General features: G+C 37.8%; 1 protein-coding gene across 2 annotated transcripts; it reads left to right on the top strand.

Moving 5' to 3' along the window:
• Nucleotides 1–591: 591 nt before the first annotated feature.
• Nucleotides 592–16,510, top strand: fkbp10a (FKBP prolyl isomerase 10a). Of its 2 annotated transcripts, none has more exons than XM_079442639.1 (10): nt 592–1,134; nt 3,072–3,220; nt 4,507–4,696; nt 7,174–7,319; nt 7,580–7,769; nt 7,960–8,105; nt 8,378–8,567; nt 8,797–8,939; nt 11,596–11,759; nt 15,941–16,510. In XM_079442639.1, exons 1-10 carry the CDS (start codon nt 950–952, stop codon nt 16,127–16,129), a joined length of 1,692 nt encoding a protein of 563 aa, XP_079298765.1. In that variant the 5' UTR covers nt 592–949; the 3' UTR covers nt 16,130–16,510. The 2 variants fall into 2 exon arrangements, with proteins under 2 accessions (XP_079298765.1, XP_079298766.1); XM_079442640.1 differs by having other exon boundaries at nt 747–1,134; nt 7,975–8,105.
• The last annotated feature ends 4,903 nt before the right edge of the window (nt 16,511–21,413 follow it).

The following is a 21,413-nucleotide window of genomic DNA, read 5'->3' as shown; positions in this document are numbered from 1 at the left end:
ATTTGAGCTTTCATTCGGTGACCTATATGGTAGCCTAATTCATAAATGTTTTAGAGATGTTTTGTATGTCTTGCTGGTGAAATCGCAATAAGCCCTAAATCGACCAAACACAATTATATGCAGCCTACTGAATAAACCAGATATTTTTTTTAAACAATTATTTTTATTTAAACACAGAATTCCGAAATTATGGGTTGAAATTCCTATGAACCCATGCAATTCAGTTAGCGTTACTTATATGGACAAAAATACATTTTGTTAAATATTTATGTGGTGCCTGTTGTCTTGCTGAACAGCCTACTGCAGTGGTTTTCAAACCTCTCCAATGAAAAGTCGTGGTATTGATACGCAAAAATGGACTTTGGTGTGTATATGCTATGGGTAGGATTAGGGTTGTGGAGTAGATGCATCATATGTATGCGAAAACTGCGTTTTATATGCACACCAAAGTCCATTTCTGAGTATCAATACCACGAGTTTTCGTTTTTATTTGGCGTACTATTTATACGCATTTTCATGCTCACATTTGGCACGTCTCCCTATATCTAACACACCCACTTCAGGTCTTGCAGTCTCCACATATGAGCTGATGAGTTGAATCAGGTGTGATAGATGAGGGAAACATACAAAATATGCAGGGCTGGGGATACTCCAGGACAGGTTTGAGAACCACTGGCCTGCTGCTTGTTGCTTTAAACTTTAGGAATTCGATGGAGTTTAGGACCTCGCGGTTGATGCTGCTCCTCCTGTGGATATTGACACGCAGTACAGTAACATAGCCTACGTGAACATCAACTTCTTTCAAGTTATTTTCCGCATGTTTGCACATAATTTCACAGATTTCAGGATAACAAATGCATAGTGAATTTTTTTTTTTATAACGGCTTGATTTAGTTTGGCTTTATTTTCTCTTGCAGAAAACCGAATGAGAATTATCTTCTCATTTTAAATGGCGATAACAGCAGCTCTCACTGTTCTCCTCACTCTCATACATGTTGTATGTGGTCAGTTGGAAGATGTAATTATTGATCGATACTTCATACCAACACACTGTTCGAGAGAGGTTCAGATCGGAGATTTTGTTCGGTATCATTATAACGGCACATTCAAGGACGGACGAAAGTTTGACTCCAGGTGAGGGAACTCATTATACCTTTATGTGCAGCGGATCTCTGAACATGTTATCAGCTGCTTTTTCTGCAAGGCATCAATTTCAACAGTACAAATTTACACGTTACTGTATGCAGGATATTGATTGTTAGACACTGGACAGAATTTATGCTTTTACTAGTGGTCTGACAAATTGCAATAGCCTACAATATCATCGTGATATAGAAAAAGTAAAAAGGATTATTGTAGACTATTGTAGACAGTATCTTGACTTGGAGACACTTCGTAAGCAATTTGATACTGTTAAGTGCTTTGACACAATCTGGTTTGTTAAAGGGCTTTATAAATAAAGGTGACTTGACTTGACAATATCGTAAGGGTGAGTCAAACATCTTTTTAGGACACTTCTCATCTGCAGCTGATTCTCCTGCAGACTGTTTCTTTGGCATGATCATATTCCTAAACTACACCTGCAAATACACCATTAGATAAAACATTTAATAGTTAAATATTTGAGGACACAGTTGCTTTACAACATTTATTTCAAAAATAGTTGAAATGAAATGAACACTTGAAATACGTGAAATAATAATTACTATAATAAACAAAAATTATTTTTTTCTATTCAAAGTAAGCACATTCATTATTTAAAGAGTGCAGTAATGTTGCCCTCCCCATTCATTTAAAGACTTTTACACTTTAAAGGAGAGCTGAACAAGCTACTTCAACTCCTGCTTAAGTAAAATGGGATTAAATAATAAATAGTATATATATACGTATATATATATATATCTGTTATGCTAAACTAATTGCAGGGCAGGTTTTAGAGACACAATCTTAACTCAAAACAACTCAAACTCAAAACTACTCCATCTTCATGTCACCATAGTCACTTGTTCACATCATAAAAGCAGATGCCATTCATTTCATTATAAAATACAAATCATGTGAAACATTTTCTCAAAACACTGTTAGAGTGTTTTGAGAAACACTCTAACAGTATTTGCAGTATCTGAGCATCACCAGCTTCATTTATTACTAATCAGACTGACTTGTTTTTTAGAATTAACAGAGTAAAGTAAAGTCGTGACGTATTGTCAAGTATAGTGACCCATACTCGAAATTGTTGCTCTGCGTTTAGTTCACTACACACAGCAGTGAGTAGTGAACAAATGCGTGCGCACACACACACACACACACACACACACACACACACACACACACAAACACACACACCCCCGGAGCAGTGGGCAGCCATGCTGCAGCGCCCGGGGAGCAGTTGGGGGTTCGGTGTCTTGCTCAAGGACACCTCAGTCGTGGTATTGAGGGTGGAGAGAGCGCTGTACATTCACTCCCCCCACCTACAATCCCTGCCGGCCGGGGACTCGAACCCGCAACCTTTGATGATTTATCGAGTTTCATTTGAGGTTACCATTAGCGAGGTCAGTGTTTGCTTTAGTTGGAGATGTATGTCTAAAAGGTGGTGGAGTGGGTTGAGGAAGAGTGGAACAGGTAGAGATGAGCAGATAGAAGGATGTGATAAAATGAGGAAATGAGAAGGAGAGGAAGAGATGTATTTACCACTAAAGCAGTTCTGCAAGGAACCGTGGGCCAATACTCCTCCACAGCACTGTAAAAGATTGATTGCTAGTTATCATAAGCTTTTGTTTGCAGATTTTGATGCTAAAGGTGGCATAACCAGATTTAAACCAAGTTTAAAGGAGCAGTTTGTTTTCATATGGGTGATTGTGTTGTTTACTCAGGTTTCATTTGTTTTAAATTGTATTTTTAGATATTCACAACAGCAGAAGAAATCAAGAATGTCAGTGGCAATCAAATTTTTACAGATTCATCTCCGAGGCACCCCCTGTGCATGTCCCCTATATATATATATATATATATATAATTTGTTTTAAAAATGATTAGAATGAAGTATCTTTCTCTTCTTCTCTCTCCCTCAGCCTGGATAAGGGTTTTCCATTCGTGGGGCAGGTGGGTGTGGAATCTAAAGTTATTCCAGGTTTGGATAAAGGAGTTCAGGGCATGTGTGTAAACGAGCGAAGAAAGATCACCATACCTCCTCATCTTGCATATGGAGTCTTGGGAGCTGGTAACACTGTCTTTTTTCCCCCTAATAAATAAATGCATCTTATATGACATATGACAAAAAAAATAATATATCTTAATGCGTTCACAGTTGTCCTAATATGGATTTTTGTTCATTAACGTACCAAATGTACTGGGAACCCTTTCTAACACGTATGTGGGAGAATTCTGATTTGTTCCACATCATGATAAATATGTTGATACAGAGTTAAACTGCAGAAAGAAAATGAAATTAACTTCTAGAACATATTCAAAATATGATTTTATGCTAGATTTGTTTAATGTCTTAAATTCTTTTAGATAGCTGCACACAGCAATGACAGTCACTGACAGTCAAAACATAGGCATTAGTTCAATGCTGAAGTCATTCAATGCAAAATGGTTGAGCTAGCAGTCATAATCTGTCAAAAATATTTTCCATACATTTCTATTAGATTATTTTGTAAAGGTGTTCTGAATTGATAAACTGTGCAGGTGAATCTTAATTTGACTAATGATGTAAGACGGTATATCAGCCAGTTCTCTAAAAGGGATGGTGAAGGTAGGGAGGCAGACTAAGCCGAAGAAGAGGCTGAGGATGTAGCCGTGTCTTGACATTATTTTGACCAAGTGATTCGGGTAAATATAAAACACAATTTTGATGTGTGCGAAAGGCTTTTGACCATGGTAAGGCCCCCCAAAACCCTGAAAAAAGATAGAATAATCCTTAAAAGAAAAATAGAGAATAATTATACAGCTTAATAAAAAGTAAATTTAAGAAGTTAACCATTAAGAAACAAATTAACTATAAAAGCTTACAGAGAATTCTTTCTACTGAGGATAACAAAAAGAATAGCTGTTCATTGGATGTTTTACTACTTTACCTGATGCAGATCACCAAATTTAACTTGTGATACTTGCGACGCATGCGTCTTTCTTATCAGAATTGTATATGCGCATGTGTGTCTGCATGGATCGAGTTTATATGTATACGCAAGTTATTCACAAGTGTATATGCATTCATTACTAACATGAACATCCAATAGTATGCATGTACTGTATATGTGAGTAATTTATAGGTGCTATGATGGTATCATAAACATAAGGTGTGGCCATCCTCTTTAATAATGTTCTAATAATTTTCACTTGATTCCACTAATTGATGCACTTTATTGAGATTTTAGGACCTTGATTTAGTAGGGTGTACTAACTTTTTTCACTCAAGAAAAGGGCATGTTGGTTTGATCAAACGTACACACTTTCTCTAGGTCGAGTTATCCCATCTGACTCAGCACTGGTGTTTCTCTCTAGGTTTAGTAATCCCACCTGATACAACATTGGTGTTTGATGTGCTTTTGCTGGATTTGTGGAATAAAGAAGACGAGGTTCAAATTCGTATGCTTCACAAGCAGCAGAACTGCAAAAGGACAGTGATGCCCAGTGACTTTGTCCGTTATCATTACAATGGATCCTTGTTGGTGGGAAACCTATTTGATTCCAGGTAGGCCAAAATAATAACACAACTGATTTTGGGGGGGGAAATAAAGTCTTCGTTTTTAATTAATAGGTCCTTCTCAAAGAATTAGCATATTGTGATAAAGTTCATTATTTTCTGTAATGTACTGATAAACATTAGACTTCCATATATTTTAGATTCATTACAACACAACTGAAGTAGTTCAAGCCTTTTATTGTTTTAATATTGATGATTTTGGCATACAGCTCATGAAAACCCAAAATTCCTATCTCAAAAAATTAGCATATCATGAAAAGGTTCTCTAAACGAGCTATTAACCTAATCATCTGAATCAACTAATTAACTCTAAACACCTGCAAAAGATTCCTGAGGTTTTTAAAAACTCCCAGCCTGGTTCATTACTCAAAACCGCAATCATGGGTAAGACTGCCGACCTGACTGCTGTCCAGAAGGCCATCATTGACACCCTCAAGCAAGAGGGTAAGACACAGAAAGACATTTCTGAACGAATAGGCTGTTCCCAGAGTGCTGTATCAAGGCACCTCAGTGGGAAGTCTGTGGGAAGGAAAAAGTGTGGCAGAAAACGCAGCACAACGAGAAGAGGTGACCGGACCCTGAGGAAGATTGTGGAGAAGGACCGATTCCAGACCTTGGGGGACCTGCGGAAGCAGTGGACTGAGTCTGGAGTAGAAACATCCAGAGCCACCGTTTACAGGCGTGTGCAGGAAATGGGCTACAGGTGCCGCATTCCCCAGGTCAAGCCACTTTTGAACCAGAAACAGCGGCAGAAGCGCCTGACCTGGGCTACAGAGAAGCAGCACTGGACTGTTGCTCAGTGGTCCAAAGTACTTTTTTCGGATGAAAGCAAATTTTGCATGTCATTCGGAAATCAAGGTGCCAGAGTCTGGAGGAAGACTGGGGAGAGGGAAATGCCAAAATGCCTGAAGTCCAGTGTCAAGTACCCACAGTCAGTGATGCTGGTGTTGGTCCACTGTGTTTTATCAAGGGCAGGGTCAATGCAGCTAGCTATCAGGAGATTTTGGAGCACTTCATGCTTCCATCTGCTGAAAAGCTTTATGGAGATGAAGATTTCATTTTTCAGCACGACCTGGCACCTGCTCACAGTGCCAAAACCACTGGTAAATGGTTTACTGACCATGGTATTACTGTGCTCAATTGGCCTGCCAACTCTCTTGACCTGAACCCCATAGAGAATCTGTGGGATATTGTGAAGAGAAAGTTGAGAGACGCAAGACCCAACACTCTGGATGAGCTTAAGGCCGCTATCGAAGCATCCTGGGCCTCCATAACACCTCAGCAGTGCCACAGGCTGATTGCCTCCATGCCACGCCGCATTGAAGCAGTCATTTCTGCAAAAGGATTCCCGACCAAGTATTGAGTGCATAACTGAACATAATTATTTGAAGGTTGACTTTTTTTGTATTAAAAACACTTTTTTCTTTTATTGGTCGGATGAAATATGCTAATTTTTTGAGATAGGAATTTTGGGTTTTCATGAGCTGTATGCCAAAATCATCAATATTAAAACAATAAAAGGCTTGAACTACTTCAGTTGTGTTGTAATGAATCTAAAATATATGAAAGTCTAATGTTTATCAGTACATTACAGAAAATAATGAACTTTATCACAATATGCTCATTTTTTGAGAAGGACTTGTATGTGCTATTCAAATTAAGGGAACACTTAAGTAATAAATTGGATCTTTATGAATGAAAGATTCAAGTTGAAAATCTTTACTTGTATACATTGTGTGTAACCCTTGCCAGCAAAATGAGTGTGAATGCAAATGCACTAATTTTGAGCTACACGTGAAAAATGTGAATTTTAGTTGAATTTGAGGTTTCCACAAAAATGAGTTCATTAAGCCCTCGTCTAGCGATCCCAATGCTCCAAATGGTAATTAAACATCTAAAATGATCTTTATTTGTATGTTTTCTGAGAGGAGTACCTTTTCTCCACTCGCACTGACTGGCGCTTCGGGCTGTGCGCGACCCCGATATATAACACATACACACAATTACAGTATTCAAACAAACATTATCTGGTATGTCTTAAGTGAACATTTGGGGATCTGTTGGGGAAAAACATTTGGTGTAGGTTTTAATATATAGGCCGCCTTTCTCATTAATGTTAATCTAACTTTTATATATATAATAATATTTTATTTTATTTTTAATGCCAATGCCACTTGATATTTTGTTAAATAATGGCAAAAAAAATTATGTTTTTAATTGTGGCTCAAAATATCAGAATACTTTTGGGACTAATGTATATATTTAATTATTATATGGCAAGGTAAGACACATTTATTTCTAAACGCATGCGCATTTATTTTCTATTTAAAAACAGCCAAAGCTGACCAAAGTGCTGTACATAAATACTAGCAAAGTATTTATTAGCAAAGCCAGATAAAAAAAATTTAGTAATTAATTAATTTTGTTTTATTTTATCTGATTTTGCCTGTGAATTCTCATCACAGCTATCTTCGAAACTCAACATACGACACGTATGTGGGGCAGGGCAGTCTCATCAAAGGCATGGAGGAAGGCCTTCTGGGCATGTGTGTTGGGGAGAGGAGATCAATTATTATCCCACCATTTCTGGCTTATGATGACAAAGGATATGGTATAATTCTTAATTACATTCATGATTTACATGACATATATTGATTATTTATTATACACACCTTTATTATACATTTGTTCTTACTGTAAATTATTATACATTTACAGCTATAAAACTCATAATACATATTAAAGTGTAAACCATGAAAAAAGTAAAGTGTGACTATATTTTTGAAGTGAAATATTTTTCATCTTTTGAGATCCTGGATTTCAGAAAATGTGATCTGTTTGAAGCATAGTCTAAAGGAACTTCACCCTTAGGTACAAAGGTCCCTCCACATGCGACTCTAATTTTTGATGTGTTACTGGTGGACGTGTTTAACGTGAAGGACGACGTGAATGTGGAGGTTCAAAAGATGCCACAGCCATGCCGGAGAAGGGCAGTGATGGGAGATTTCATACGTTACCATTATAACGGAACCTTTCAAGACGGCACTGTCTTCGATTCCAGGTCAGTCTGTCATCTGGAAAAGAGATAATTGCATATAACAAAGTATATAGCAAATGTTTGTGTTGAAGTGTTGCCATTAGCAAAATGCAGATCATTTTTATTTCACGAGACTGTTGACATGTCAAATTTTGTATATTATATACTAACTTTAATATATGTATATATATATATTTTTTTAAAACATCCCCAGTTATTCTCGAAACAGCACTTACAACACGTTTATTGGCATGGGCTATGTGATCGCTGGCATCGACAAAGCCCTGCAGGGTGTCTGTGTGGGTGAGTGGAGACGAGTCACTGTGCCACCTCATCTGGCCTATGGAGAAAAAGGATCAGGTGACTATTAGAAGAGAAGAAAATAAGCACCGGAAGCTTTTAATTGACATAATGCAACATAAGCATGCTGAGATGTTACAGAATGCGCTCGTTTCAATAACTTCAATTATCTGATATAAAATCGCAAAACTGATCATTGTAGGCATAAAGGTATTTTACATGGTACATGCAGTAGTTCAGTGTGTTTCATCTATTTAACATTATAGATGACGGAATTAGACTTGTTAGAGAGAGGAATGTGATTGTCTTTTTCTCATCTGCTCTATTCTCAGGTGAGCTGATCCCAGGATCTGCTGTGCTCATCTTTTACCTGCATATCATTGACTTTCACAACCCTAAAGACCAAGTGGACATCAAAGTGATCTATAAACCAGCAGACTGCATCCTGACAAGTGCTGCAGATGACCTGATTATGTACCGCTACAACTGTTCTCTGCTGGATGGCACACGTCTCTACTCTTCGTAAGTGCTCTCCATTTGCACTATATGTTTATTTATTAATTTAACAAGGTGACTATTGATGGTCGAGCATGGTGTAACTAAGATTCACAAATCAGCATGACATCTTTTGGTAAAGTGAGATTATGAATGGATAGGTGTGCAGAACCTTGACACTTTAATCAAATTAAAATTGCAATAAAATTGTGGGGGCGTTGTTAGTATTCTAAGCTTAGTAATGTATTATCTGCAGAGATGACTACCCAGAACCCCCACGTGTCACGTTAGGTCAAGGGAAGTTGATCACCGGTCTGGATGAAGGTTTGCAGGGCATGTGTGTGTTAGAAAGGAGAGAGATCACTGTGCCGCCCCACCTTGCACACGGCACCAACGGAGGTCAGTAAAAATAAACTTCAAAAACTTGTTCGAATGTCAATTCAGTTTGTGCAGAGGTGTTTCAAAATAATTTCTCTATTCCAAAACCTAGTCTCCTCACTAGGTTTCCAGTTGGCCGTCCCAAACGTTTTGCAGAAAAAGTATGCTTTCATTATGCCCTCTGGAAAAGGATTTTTATTTTTATTTTACTGAAACCCAAGGAAGCATCAAATTTATATCCTACACTTACACTGCAAAAAAAGCTTTTCTGACTTAGATTTTTTTGTCTTATTTCCAGCCAAAATATCTATAAATTCTTATATCAAGAAGGATCCTAAAATAGGATTTTCAGAAAAAACAAGTCAAAATTAAGTTAAATTAAGTTTGAAACAAGCAAAATAATCTTGTTTTCTGTTTAGCAGATTATGTTGCTTGTTCTAAGCAAAAACGCACTTAATTTTGACAATTTTTACTAGAAAATCTTTCTTGATTTAAGAATTTTTATATATTGTGGCTGGAAACAAGACAAAAAAAATCTAAGTAAGAAAAGCATTTTATTGCAGTGTAGAATTCTAATCCCAGAATGCATTGTGATAAACCCAGAATGCATGTACAATGAGACAAAAATTAAGAGAAATATTGACTATATTTACATGTACATCAATTCCATTTAAGGTCTATATTTGGGTTGCAGCCTGAATATGTTTATATTCGTACAGGTATACTATTCTTGTGTGCATGTATGTTTTAAGTATGCCAATCTACAAATGTGTGTTTTCTTTCCCATTGTTATTTCTCTGGAGTTTCAAGATGCTGTTGCACAGTTGTTCATTTTATTACCACTTTTTCCACAGTATTAAATAAGGACTGACACTTTACTCCTTCAAAAATGCAACAAAGTGGAAAGGGTCAGGAAATCCTTAACGCTTATGCACTGTTGGTTTAGGGCAGAGGCGTCATGCCCATTCAAACCACATGCCCCCTCAGATTTTTGAGCCAGGAGGTTTTTGAATGCAGCTTCCAAAAGACAAAAAATAGGCGAATAATATTTTTATATTTGATACAGTTACCCCGGCGTGATTAGATCATTCAGTGCGGCACATCACCAGCTGCTACATCCAAATCTGCGTTTGCTGAGCCAGAGACAGATGTGTTTTTACAGCTCTGCACATTAACTAATCACGCACGATTTTGTTGAGCTTGTGAATGCAATGACCAATCATAGGCGTTCAGATGAGTCATCGCTGAGATGCCGGGGTTTTGTTCACTGAGCGCGCTCGCTGACTGAATTCTCTCAGCAGAAACAACAAAGTGCAGATGTGTGTAAGATATTCATACACAGTGTAAACAGCTTCAGTGATTATAAAGGGAGTTTTTGTTTGAACTCTGCTTGACAGAAGTCAGTGAAAAAGTTCTTTGTACAGAAAGAGAGCAAACAAATAAAAATTTTCAATGAAAGTGTTATAAATTGGTAACTTGCAATATTTTTATTAAATTCACGTTAAATACAAAGTCAGTAGTAATAAAATTTTTATGGCAGGACACCCATATCTGGTACTTAAGTAAAAAGATGGGTTTTATGTGTAGGTGATAGATTACACTAACATTAGTCTAGGAATTTACTTGCACATATTTGAGAATCGTGATATTTCACGATATAGTTAACATGTTTGGGAATATTTTAAATAAAAAGGAAAAAGTAAATAAAACAAAAGCCTATATCATTTATACAGTGCTATCGTGGCGGCTGTGTGTCACATGAAAAGCATGACCCCCCCCCCCCCAACATGGTTCAATGCAATAGCAGTTCACAGCAATCATTTAGATCACCTTTGATGCTCTCAAATTTGCCGAAGTGATGAACTTTATTACAGTTCCTTTCTTAAAATTCACTGCAATAGCAATCAGGCGTTAAATTGACTTCTTCCAGAACGCATTGTGTTGACTTCACAACAGAATACTATTACTTAACACTCAACCAATACAGTTTAGATTATATTTAATGCCATGTTATCTGCTATCATGCTGATAACATGCGCACTTGCTTTTACAAAAAAAAAAAAACTCTCTTGACTGACATAAGCACAGGCCAATCACAGGTGCCATAACTCGCATGAGGTGGAATTAAGCTGTTAAAATAAAATAAACTTCTGACATGAACATGTACATTTTTCTTTAACAATGGAAACACTTGTAATGCATAAAACGTAAAATAACATAATAAATGAACATAATCATTTTTTATATAAATTCATTGTTACATCACAGACCCACATACTTATTTAGCCAGAATCTATTATAAAACTCTCAGGACATGAATTTTGACGACAGCGCAGATATATTGAAGAAATGTGTTCATGCAAAAATATAATGTTATAGTGATCACTGTTCGAAAGCACACACATGGTTTGGTTGCACATCAATAACATTAGACTCCTGCAAGCCTAATGTATGACTCCTGTATACCACTGTAATCATCTTTACCTTCATTACAGTCGTCATCCATCAGAGCTTTCCTTGAACTGAAAACTTTCCAGGAGTTTACCCGTTTAAAATTCTGATTGCAAAAACATGCTGCTTTTCGCTTTTTAAAGTATTAAATCATCTAGGTTTTGGTCTATTAGATGTGCCAGTGTTCCCTGATCTCCTCTGTCTGTCTCTCTCTCCATTCCTGCAGCGTTGGGTGTACCCAGTAATGCAGTGTTGCTGTTTGAGCTGGAATTACTACAGCTGCAGAAGGGTGTTCCTGAGGGCTTTTTGTTCGTCTGGCTGGAGGACAGTTCTGAGCCGCTGTTTCCTGCCATGGACATGAACCAAGACCTGGAGGTACCGCTGGAAGAGGTATGCTCTCTGCTGTCTGGTTTATTACTGTCAATGAAGTGTGTGTGTATATGTGTATATATAATATGAAGAGTTCAGATACAAAAGCCTCTAGGTGCCATGTGAAATTTTCTTCTAAAATGAGCATTTTTATCAAGCTCCTATATTCATGTTCAGTTATTTCACTCTAATTGCATAGAAAAGGACCTACACGTTGCCATTAGAGTAAAATTACTGAACCTAAACATAGGAGCCTGATAAAAATGCTCATTTTTTATGAAAATTTCAGATGGCACTTAGAGGCTTTTGCATCTGAACTCTTCATATATATATTTATATGCAGAATCTGTGAAAATGTGAATAATTTTAACAAAATAAGAGAGATCATACAAAATGTATGTTAGTTTTATTTAGTACTGTCAGCATCAGTGAATGTTTGAACCTTTTTTAATAGTTTTGTCCGAGTCCCTTAATTGTCCTCAAAATCATACAGTCACTGCTGGAAAGGGTTCAAATATGCAAAAGATGCTGGAAAACTGAGGAATCTGCAGGGCCTGGAGGATTTTTCTGAAGAACAGTGTTCAGTTGAACTGTTCAGAACAAACAAGGGACTCATGTTTATGAGTAACCATCACAAAACAAAAACACAGTCACAGTCAAGAACCAAGGGTTCCCAAACTTTTGAAGGGGGCTATTTTAATAATTTCTGCATTTTTTTTTGTCTTGTGGACTAAATGTAAAGATCTTTTATGTAAAATATCTTACTCAGGACAGTACCAAATTAAAAATAACATGCATTTTGTATGATCTCTCTTATTTTGTTAAAATTATTCACATTTTCACAGATTCTGCAAGGGGTTCCCAAACTTTCGCATGCAACTGTGTTTTATATATATATATATATATATATATATATATATATATATATATATATATATATATATATATATATATATATATATATATATATATATACACCAATATATGTACTGTCCATCACCAGTGTTGGGCTAGTTACTCAAAGAATGTAATATATTACTCATTACTAGTTACTCCTTTCAAAAGTAATATTGTTACTTTACTTATTACTTTCTGACAACAGTAATTAGTTACATGACTTTCTGATAACAGTAATTAGTTACATGACTTTCTGATAACAGTAATTAGTTACATGACTTTCTGATAACAGTAATTAGTTACATGACTTTCTGACAACAGTAATTAGTTACATGACTTTCTGACAACAGTAATTAGTTACATGACTTTCTGACAACAGTAATTAGTTACATGACTTTCTGACAACAGTAATTAGTTACATTACGTTTTCTTCACGTCCCACAGAAGTTGTAACTGTGTATCTTCCACATAAAATCTCCTAGAATGTTACATATTTCTGCCTCATCATTTGACCAAAATCCACATTGGATCGCAGTCAGAAGTCATTACAAACACTCAATATTGATTGATAGTGACATTCAAGTACAAGTGTTGTATTAATTTCATTAATTGTCATGTGTAGCTTGAAGCTAATTGTAATTTCTCCGTTGCCCATATATGATTATATTTCATTGTATTTTATGAAATCACATAAGTTTGTAAGAAACTGTTTAATTTTCCTAAAATATTTTTAATTATAGTAATATAATGTAGCACATGTTGATCAGAGGGATGTGGGTGGGATGTAATGCCAGAGTAAAGTAAAGCCACAACTTACACAACAGTGTTCGGATCATCTTTTTTCCTGACAAAATCAATATAATGCAATATTTCTATCTGCTGAATGTAAGAATCAGAATCAGAATGAGCTTTATGAGCTTTATTGGCCAAGTATGTTTACACATACAAGGAATTTGTTATAGTGACAGAAGCTCCACAGTGCAACAGAAAGACAGTAACAGGACAGGACACAGGTAATAAAACAAAATAACAAGAAATAGCCAATAACCAATGTACAAAGCAGCAAAAAAATAAAAAATACACAATATATAATATAGGCGACTATGTATGTACAGGTCAAGTATGTGCAAATTAGAAAAATAAAATAAGTGAGTGTGGTGAATGGATAATGTATTAGTTGTGTGTTCTACGTTTATTTATTGAGTGTTCATGAGATGTATTGACTGAGGGAAGAAACTGTTCCTGTGTCTGGTCGTTCTGGTGCTCAGAGCTCTGTAGCGTCGACCAGATGGTAAAAGTTCAAAGAGGTTGTGTGCTGGATGTGAGGGGTCCAGAGTGATTTTACCAGCCTTTTTGCTCACTCTGGATAAGTACAGTTCTTGGAGAGTGGGCAGGGCTGTACCAATGATTCGCTCAGCAGTCCGGACTACCCTCTGTAGTCTTCTGAGGTCAGATTTGGTAGCTGAGCTGAACCAGACAGTTATAGAAGTGCAGAGGATGGATTCAATGATGGCGGAGTAGAACTGTTTCAGTAAGTCCTGTGGCAGGTTGAACTTCCTCAGCTGGCGAAGAAAGTACAACCTCTGCTGGGCCTTCCTGACAATGGAGTCAATGTGAATATCCCACTTCAGGTCCTGAGAGATGGTGCTGCCCAGGAATCTGAATGACTCCACTGCAGTCACAGTGCTGTTCATGATGGTGAGTGGGGGGAGAGCAGGGGGGTTTCTCCTGAAGTCCACTATCATCTCTACAGTTTTGAGCGTGTTAAGCTCCAGGTTGTTGAGACTGCACCAGACAGCCAGCTCCTTAACCTCCTGTCTGTAAGCAGACTCGTCACCGTCCTGGATGAGGCCGATCAGTGTGGTGTCGTCTGCAAACTTCAGGAGCTTGACAGAGGGGTCTTTAGATGTGCAGTCGTTGGTGTAGAGGGAGAAGAGCAGTGGGGAGAGTACGCAGCCCTGAGGAGCTCCAGTGCTGATGGTTCGAGTGCTGGATGTGAATTTGCCAAGCTTTACTAACTGCTGTCTGTCTGTCAGGAAGCTGTTGATCCACTGGCAGACGGAGGTGGGGACGGAGAGCTGGGTTAGTTTATTTTGAAGGGTTTCCGGGATAATGGTGTTAAAAGCGGAGCTGAAGTCCACAAACAGGATCCTCACATAAGTCCCTGGTCTGTCCAGATGCTGCAGGATGAAGTGCAGTCCCATGTTGACTGCATCATCCACAGACCTGTTTGCTCTCTAGGCAAACTGCAGAGGGTCCAGTAAGGGTCCAGTGATGTCCTTCAGATGAGCCAGAACCAGTCTTTCAAATGATTTCATGGCTACAGACGTTAGGGCCACAGGTCTGTAGTCATCAAGTCCAATAATTTTGTGTTTCTTTGGGACCGGGATGATGGTGGAGCGTTTGAAGCATGAGGGGACTTCACACAGCTCCAGTGATCTGTTGAAGATCTGTGTGAAGATGGGGGCCAGCTGCTCAGCACAGATTTTTAGGCAGGCTGGTGACACACCATCTGGACCAGGTGCTTTCCTTCTATTGTTCTTCCTGAAGACCTGACACACATCATCTTCGCTGATTTGAATTGTAAGCTTTTCCATATTCCAAGCTTGCCTGCTGCACTGGAGACAGTATGCATGTGAGAGTCGTGACAGTTATGAAAATAAATCTAGGAATTATTTGATTGTTGGATTTATAAATCAGCGGGGTTGAGACATCAAAAGTAACTAAGCTGTTTTATGGATGGTAACTAATATTATTACTGAAATCTTATTACTGAAATCTAAGTTACAGTAACTAGTTACTGCCCAACACTGTCCATCACATAACAAAACTAATGTCAGTCAATCTAAAAATAATTCCATATATTAATTAATATATAAATTAACAATAACAACAAAAAAGTGGTGCTGGATGGTCTGGAGTCCTGTTTTCTTTTTTTTTTATTTAACTGTTGGCAACTAAGAAAGTAAAAGAGAGAGAGATGGAGAAAAAAACACAAACCCAAGGATTTAATACAGATGTTTGTGTGCTTTCTTAAAGCTACACACACACAGATTGCTGCTAAAAATGTTTCCGATCCATCATTTGGGTTGTGGTAAAGGTATTTACGCATCGTGTGTTAGTGTTGTCTGTCCACTGTGCGCAAGAATTAACATGACTTCTCAAGTCAGCATACAATTAGTCACACCCTGTCCTATCGCACCTATACTCTGTGCGACCTACAGTATGTGACTAATATGACATGTGACATGCTCGTACTGTTTGTCACGTGATCACCAATTGGTTTTTGCTGTTTTCTTCTGCAGTTTTCAGCATTCATTAAGCTACAGGTGGCTGAAGGCAGGGGCCGCCTCCATCCGGGAATAGACTGTGACGTTATCCTAAGGGACATGTTCAAAAAGCAGGATCGCAATGCAGATGGCAAGATAACTCAAGACGAACTGAACATCATAGTAAATGAGGATGATGAAGTGCCTAAACATGAGGAGCTGTGAGGTCAACATAGTTTTTTGAGTGAGATTTTTGCAATTCAAGTTGTAATTGGCTGACTATGTCAGCTTGATGTTGGGATCCATGGGTTCAGTAATGGGTAATGTTCTGATAACATATAATGCACTATTAAAAAAATACATTTCTAGTTGCAGTGTTTGAGGTTACATTGGAAGATGTGTTATAATGACCTTTCTGTCTTTTTTTCTGTCCATTAATCAAATAATCAATGTAACTGAACGATGGGTTTGTTCATATATAGCTGTTATGCAGCTTCTATGTCCCGATCAGGTGTTTTGTGCCTCTGATCTCGGTCCGAGTCAAGTCCCAATCCCATACCATTCTCCTAGTGTTTGGTGCTCACTTCAGATACATTAAATTTATTTAAAATGAACCGTGTGTGTGTGTCTTCCTCCCTCTCTCTCAAGTTCAAGTTGCTTTATTGGCATGTTATTTGTTACAGTATTGCCAATGCATTTTAGATGTGTAAAATACAGAACATAATTACACCATCAAAGGAGACAATACATGAGAAAATAAACAGATAAATACAATAAAATTAAAATAACAGCAGACAGTATTTCTAATATTAATTAGAATAATTGCAATGATATACATTGAAGAATGTCAAATAAAGCAAACGGATCCAATGAATTGACCATTTCGTATGATGTGTATGGTGTAAACATTTGCAGCTAGTTTGACTGCCATGCCATCCTCTCTGAGTATATAGCTTAGACGTAGAGTCATTTAGAGACAAACATGAACAATTCAATGCTTCAAAATGTGGAAAGAATTTTTGCTGTGTATTTGGGGCAGACCAGAAAAAAGTGTTTCTCATCCTCTATTTGATTCAGGTCACAGTGTTTGCATAATCGCTGTTCTCTAGGAATCCAGGATTCTTAATGTCTTCCTTTCTCTTTTTCCAAGTCATGGGTCGATATTTTGAAAGGATTTGTCTTTCTTTTAATTGTTTGATAAGTAATTTGCCAATAATTTAGGGCCAAATAACACTGGAGTTTTGTTTGGAAGTCAAATTTGTTTTTTTTTAGTTTTTCATCATAATTATACTTTAGATTTGTCAATTTCTTTATGAATGTTAGGGTTGTGGTTGGAGTCAGACTCCGCTTGAGTTTCTTTCATTAGTTGAAGGACGAGTGTATTTAGAGGATGAGACACTGTGGGGGGTTTCATTGGCAAGGAGGGCTTTATATTGAATAGATTCAGTGTCAGATCAAGTCAGGTGATGCCAGAATTGTACAGCTCTTTCAGTGTACAGGGTATAAGCCCAGTAGGCATTGTTAGAAGTGCCTCTGTTTACCTTAAGAATGTTTTTTGTCAAAGTCCAGTTGTGTTCTTTCTATTAAAATTTTATCCCAATTTTCAAACTTTAATATTTGTCCCCAAATTTCACAACTGTACAGTAGAATTTGTTTAATGATGGCATAATATAACTTTAATCCATGTTTTAATTGGTATAGTTTTAATTTAATGGCATAAAATGCCCCATGGGCCCTCTCATTCAAGGTCTTTACAGCCAGACTGAAGCCTCCTGATGCAAAGATCTGGATGCCCAGGTAAGTGTAGCTGGTGCTGTGCTCTAGAACTTATCCTCCGTAACTGAACTGGTATCTGTTTCCCTGAGACCTGGCCTTCTTCTGGAACAGCTTGATGCTGGTTTTGTCAAAGTTTACTGTCAGTGCCCATTCCTCACAGTACTGTTCCAGCAGGGCCAGGGCCAGGTCAGAGATTTTCCTTGTGCCCCTCGATCATCCCCAAGATACTTCATTTTAGTGATGGTTTTGTGATTATTTATTAAACTGACCGGAAATACCCTTGAGCGGTTGTATTTTTCTTGCGCACCTCGTGGTGCACGTCCCTACATCTCCCCCTCACACGAGTTCATGTGAAATGTTCACACGATATTACTGTAATTTTACATTCCGACTTGTAAAAACCATTGACGTCCTCTCCTTTTTAGACATGGTCCTCACTGCAGAACACAAGATCCAGGTGGGGAGGTTGGATCCAGATCCAGATCCATCTGTAGATATACAGTGCCTATAAAAAGTCTTCATACCCCTTAATTTTTTTTCACGTTTTGTTATGTTGCAGCCTTATGTTCAACTGCTTTGAATTACTTTTTTTTGCCCCCCAGATTAATCTACACTCCATACACCATAATGACAAAGCAAAAACCGAATTGTCACAACTTTGTAAATTATTATTTTTTTAAAAATTGTTACGTTCCCGTTCCCCAGTCTAGGGTTGGGAGTGGGAGTAACAGGTTAACTAAACTTTATAAAAGAAGAAAAGAATAAAACGAGGAGGAATCACCCGTCCTCTGCCCCAGAAATGCAACAACCACTTAGCTTGACAAACTTAAACTATTTATTTAGAAAAGCAAGAATCATGGAAGCATTAAATGTCTTCAGGAGAGGGCCTGGCCAAAACAACAAACAAAACAGCGGTTAATTAACAGGAGGAGTACTAAATAACCTATCCAGGTAAAAGAAAAGGAATCAACAACAAAAGCTTTCCTCAACTCCCTCACTAACCAAAAACAGGGATAAACAGGAGTACAAAATATAACAGCACCCTCTCCCTCAAGCTTCCAATCTAACCATAAGCAAATCAACAAGATAAGTTACAATACCTTTAACAAATTAAAGTGGTCACTTGTAGATTCAGCACACACTGCTGGTCAACAGGACTCAAAATGAATAAATTAATACAACTTACATTCAGAAGTTATCATTCAACAGATAAACTTAAAAGAAACACTCAAGTCTGGAGCAGTGAACCTCTCCAAGCAGTGTTCTCTCTGGTCTTTTGTAGCAACACTGTCTACAAGTCTTTTTTGTTTGATACGACAAGCTTTGCTCATCAGAATTAGGCAATTATCTGCCATTCTTCTCCTCACCTCTTCACCTCTCAAGCTCCGTCAGGTTGGATGGGGGCAGACGCACATTTTCAGGTTTCTCCAGAAATATATTAGGGTTGGGTTAGTCCAGGCTGTGGCTGGGCCACTCAAGGACATTCACAGAGTTGTCTATAAGCCACTCTTGCTGTGTGATTAGGGTCATTGTCCTGTTGGAAGGTGAACCTTCTGCCCAATCTGAGGTTCTGAATGCTCTGGACTGGGTTTTCATTAAGGCTATCTCTATATTTTGGTGCATTGAGCTTTTCTTCTACTCGGACGAGTCTCTCAGTCCCTGCCGCTGAAAAACAACTCCACATCATGAGGCTGCTACCAGCACACTTGATGCAGGTGATGAGCAGAGCTGGTTTCCTTCAACATGATGTTTGGAATTAAGGTTCATCAAACCAGAGAATCTCGTTTCTCACAGTCTGAGGGTCCTTAGGTGCTTTTTTTTTTTTTTCAAATTCCAAGTGTGTTTTCATGTGTCTTCACTGAGGAGAGGATTGCATTGCATCTGGCCACACCAGCATAAAGCACAGATTGGTGGAGTGTTGCAGTGATGTTTGTCCTTCTGTAGGTTTCTCCTATCTCCACATATGATCATGGAGCTCAACTAGAGTGACCATCAGGTTCTTCGTCACCACTCTAACTAAAGCCCTTCTCCATCAATTGCTCAGTTTGGCCAGGAGTACAGCTCTATGAAGAGTCCTGGTTGTTCCAAACTTCTTCCATTAAGGGTAACAGATCCTACATGCTGCTGTGAAAATTCAATGCAGCATAATTTTTTTCTTAACTCTTCCACAGAAGTGTGGTTTGATGCAGTCCTTTTTCTGAGCTATACAGGCAGTTTGTTTGTCCTCAGGGCTTGATTTTTTATCTGATATGCATTTTCAGCTGTTAGACCTTTTATTAAGGTTTATCCAAATCATACCCATTCAGTTGAATTTGCCACAGGTTAGCTTCACTCGAAGTGCAGTAACATGATGCAATATGAATGCTCCTGAGCTAAATTTCAACTGTCCCAGATAAGGGTATGATTGCAATGGAATGCAAATAGAAGTTTTTTTATTTTTAATAAATTTGCAACAATTTTAAAATCCTTTTTTTCCTGCTTTGCCATTATGGTGTATGGAGTGTAAATTGATGTGGGGGAAAAAATAATTTAAAGCAGTTTAACATAAGGCAGCAACATTACAAAATGTGAAAACAATTAAGGGGTATGAAGACTTTTTATAGGCACTGTATCTAAACCTACCCGTCTCCACCTCCTGATTCATAAACCTACCATCTCCACCCCCTAGATGTGCATCCAATCCCGTCCCCTGGATCATTGTTCTGCAGTGAGGGGGTACCGCCTTTTTATGAGCCGTTTTCTGAAGCGTTCTCGCTTCTCAAGGCAGCCACTGTCAATCACATAAGCACAGCTGTTTAATTGTGCTCTAGTCTCTGGTCAAACGCGCTCAAACCACTGTTTGTAGCCTAATGTAATCTATTAACTATGACATCATAAAGTTTTAGGCAAGTAGGCTATCCATATTATGACAAAATGTTTTAATAAGTCTGAATTTGTATTTAACCTGATCACGTTTAATAAAAAGACATTTTACGTTTTATTATAATGCCGCATGTCCACTATTATTCAAACGACAAACAAATTATACAACGAGGAAAGAACATTTTCATTATTGAAGAATATCACTGAATTCAGTCTAGCATGAGTGTAAGCACTCTAAACAAAGCTATAATCAGTGATGTTGTCTGCAGTGTATGATGTATTAATCTCTTAAATCGCATGCAGGTACATCTGCACTTTGTTGTTTCTGATGAGAGAATTCGCCAAAGTGCACTGACCAAAACTTTTACGCATCAGTGATGTTAATATTTAGTAAAATCCCCTTAAATAGCCTAATAGAAATATTAAAGAAAAAATTATTGAACTAAAAGCACAAATATATATTGGTTTGCATACATTATCATTTGTATGTCAATCTATACGAGTTTGGGCTGTTTAATATGAGGATTTTGTAAAAAATCCCCCACCATGGCCCCACCCTGCAACATCAAGCCCCGCACCCCGGACAAAATATGTTCCCACGGCTAAGGTTTGTTGATGTAGATGTTAAACAGGGTTGGGCTCCGACTGCATCCCTGACTCACTCCACAACCCTGCTGGAAGAACACAGTTCTGAGATTCCCAATTTTGACAGCACATTTACTGTTTTTATACATGGACATGATGGACTGTATAACAAAATGTTTTTCCACCAATGCCAAATTGTAATAGAGTCACTCAATAGCAACACTCTCCCACATAGTTAGCTATTCTAACTGGCTTATTTCCGTCTTGGTATAAGTGGCGGTGGGTG

Source organism: Barbus barbus, assembly GCF_936440315.1.
Source record: "Barbus barbus genome assembly, chromosome: 19".
In the NCBI taxonomy this organism is placed as follows: Eukaryota; Metazoa; Chordata; class Actinopteri; order Cypriniformes; family Cyprinidae; genus Barbus; species Barbus barbus.
The sequence above is the reverse complement of the archived record's forward strand: the minus strand, read 5'-3'. Positions and strand labels throughout refer to the sequence as shown.

Coding starts and splice junctions, on each gene's coding strand:
- fkbp10a (XM_079442639.1), top strand. CDS start 950: ATGGCGATAACAGCAGCTCTCACTGTTCTCCTCACTCTCATACATGTT. Junction 1,135..3,071: donor GGACGAAAGTTTGACTCCAG/GTGAGGGAACTC, acceptor TCTCTCCCTCAG/CCTGGATAAGGGTTTTCCAT. Junction 7,320..7,579: donor TTATGATGACAAAGGATATG/GTATAATTCTTA, acceptor CTTCACCCTTAG/GTACAAAGGTCCCTCCACAT.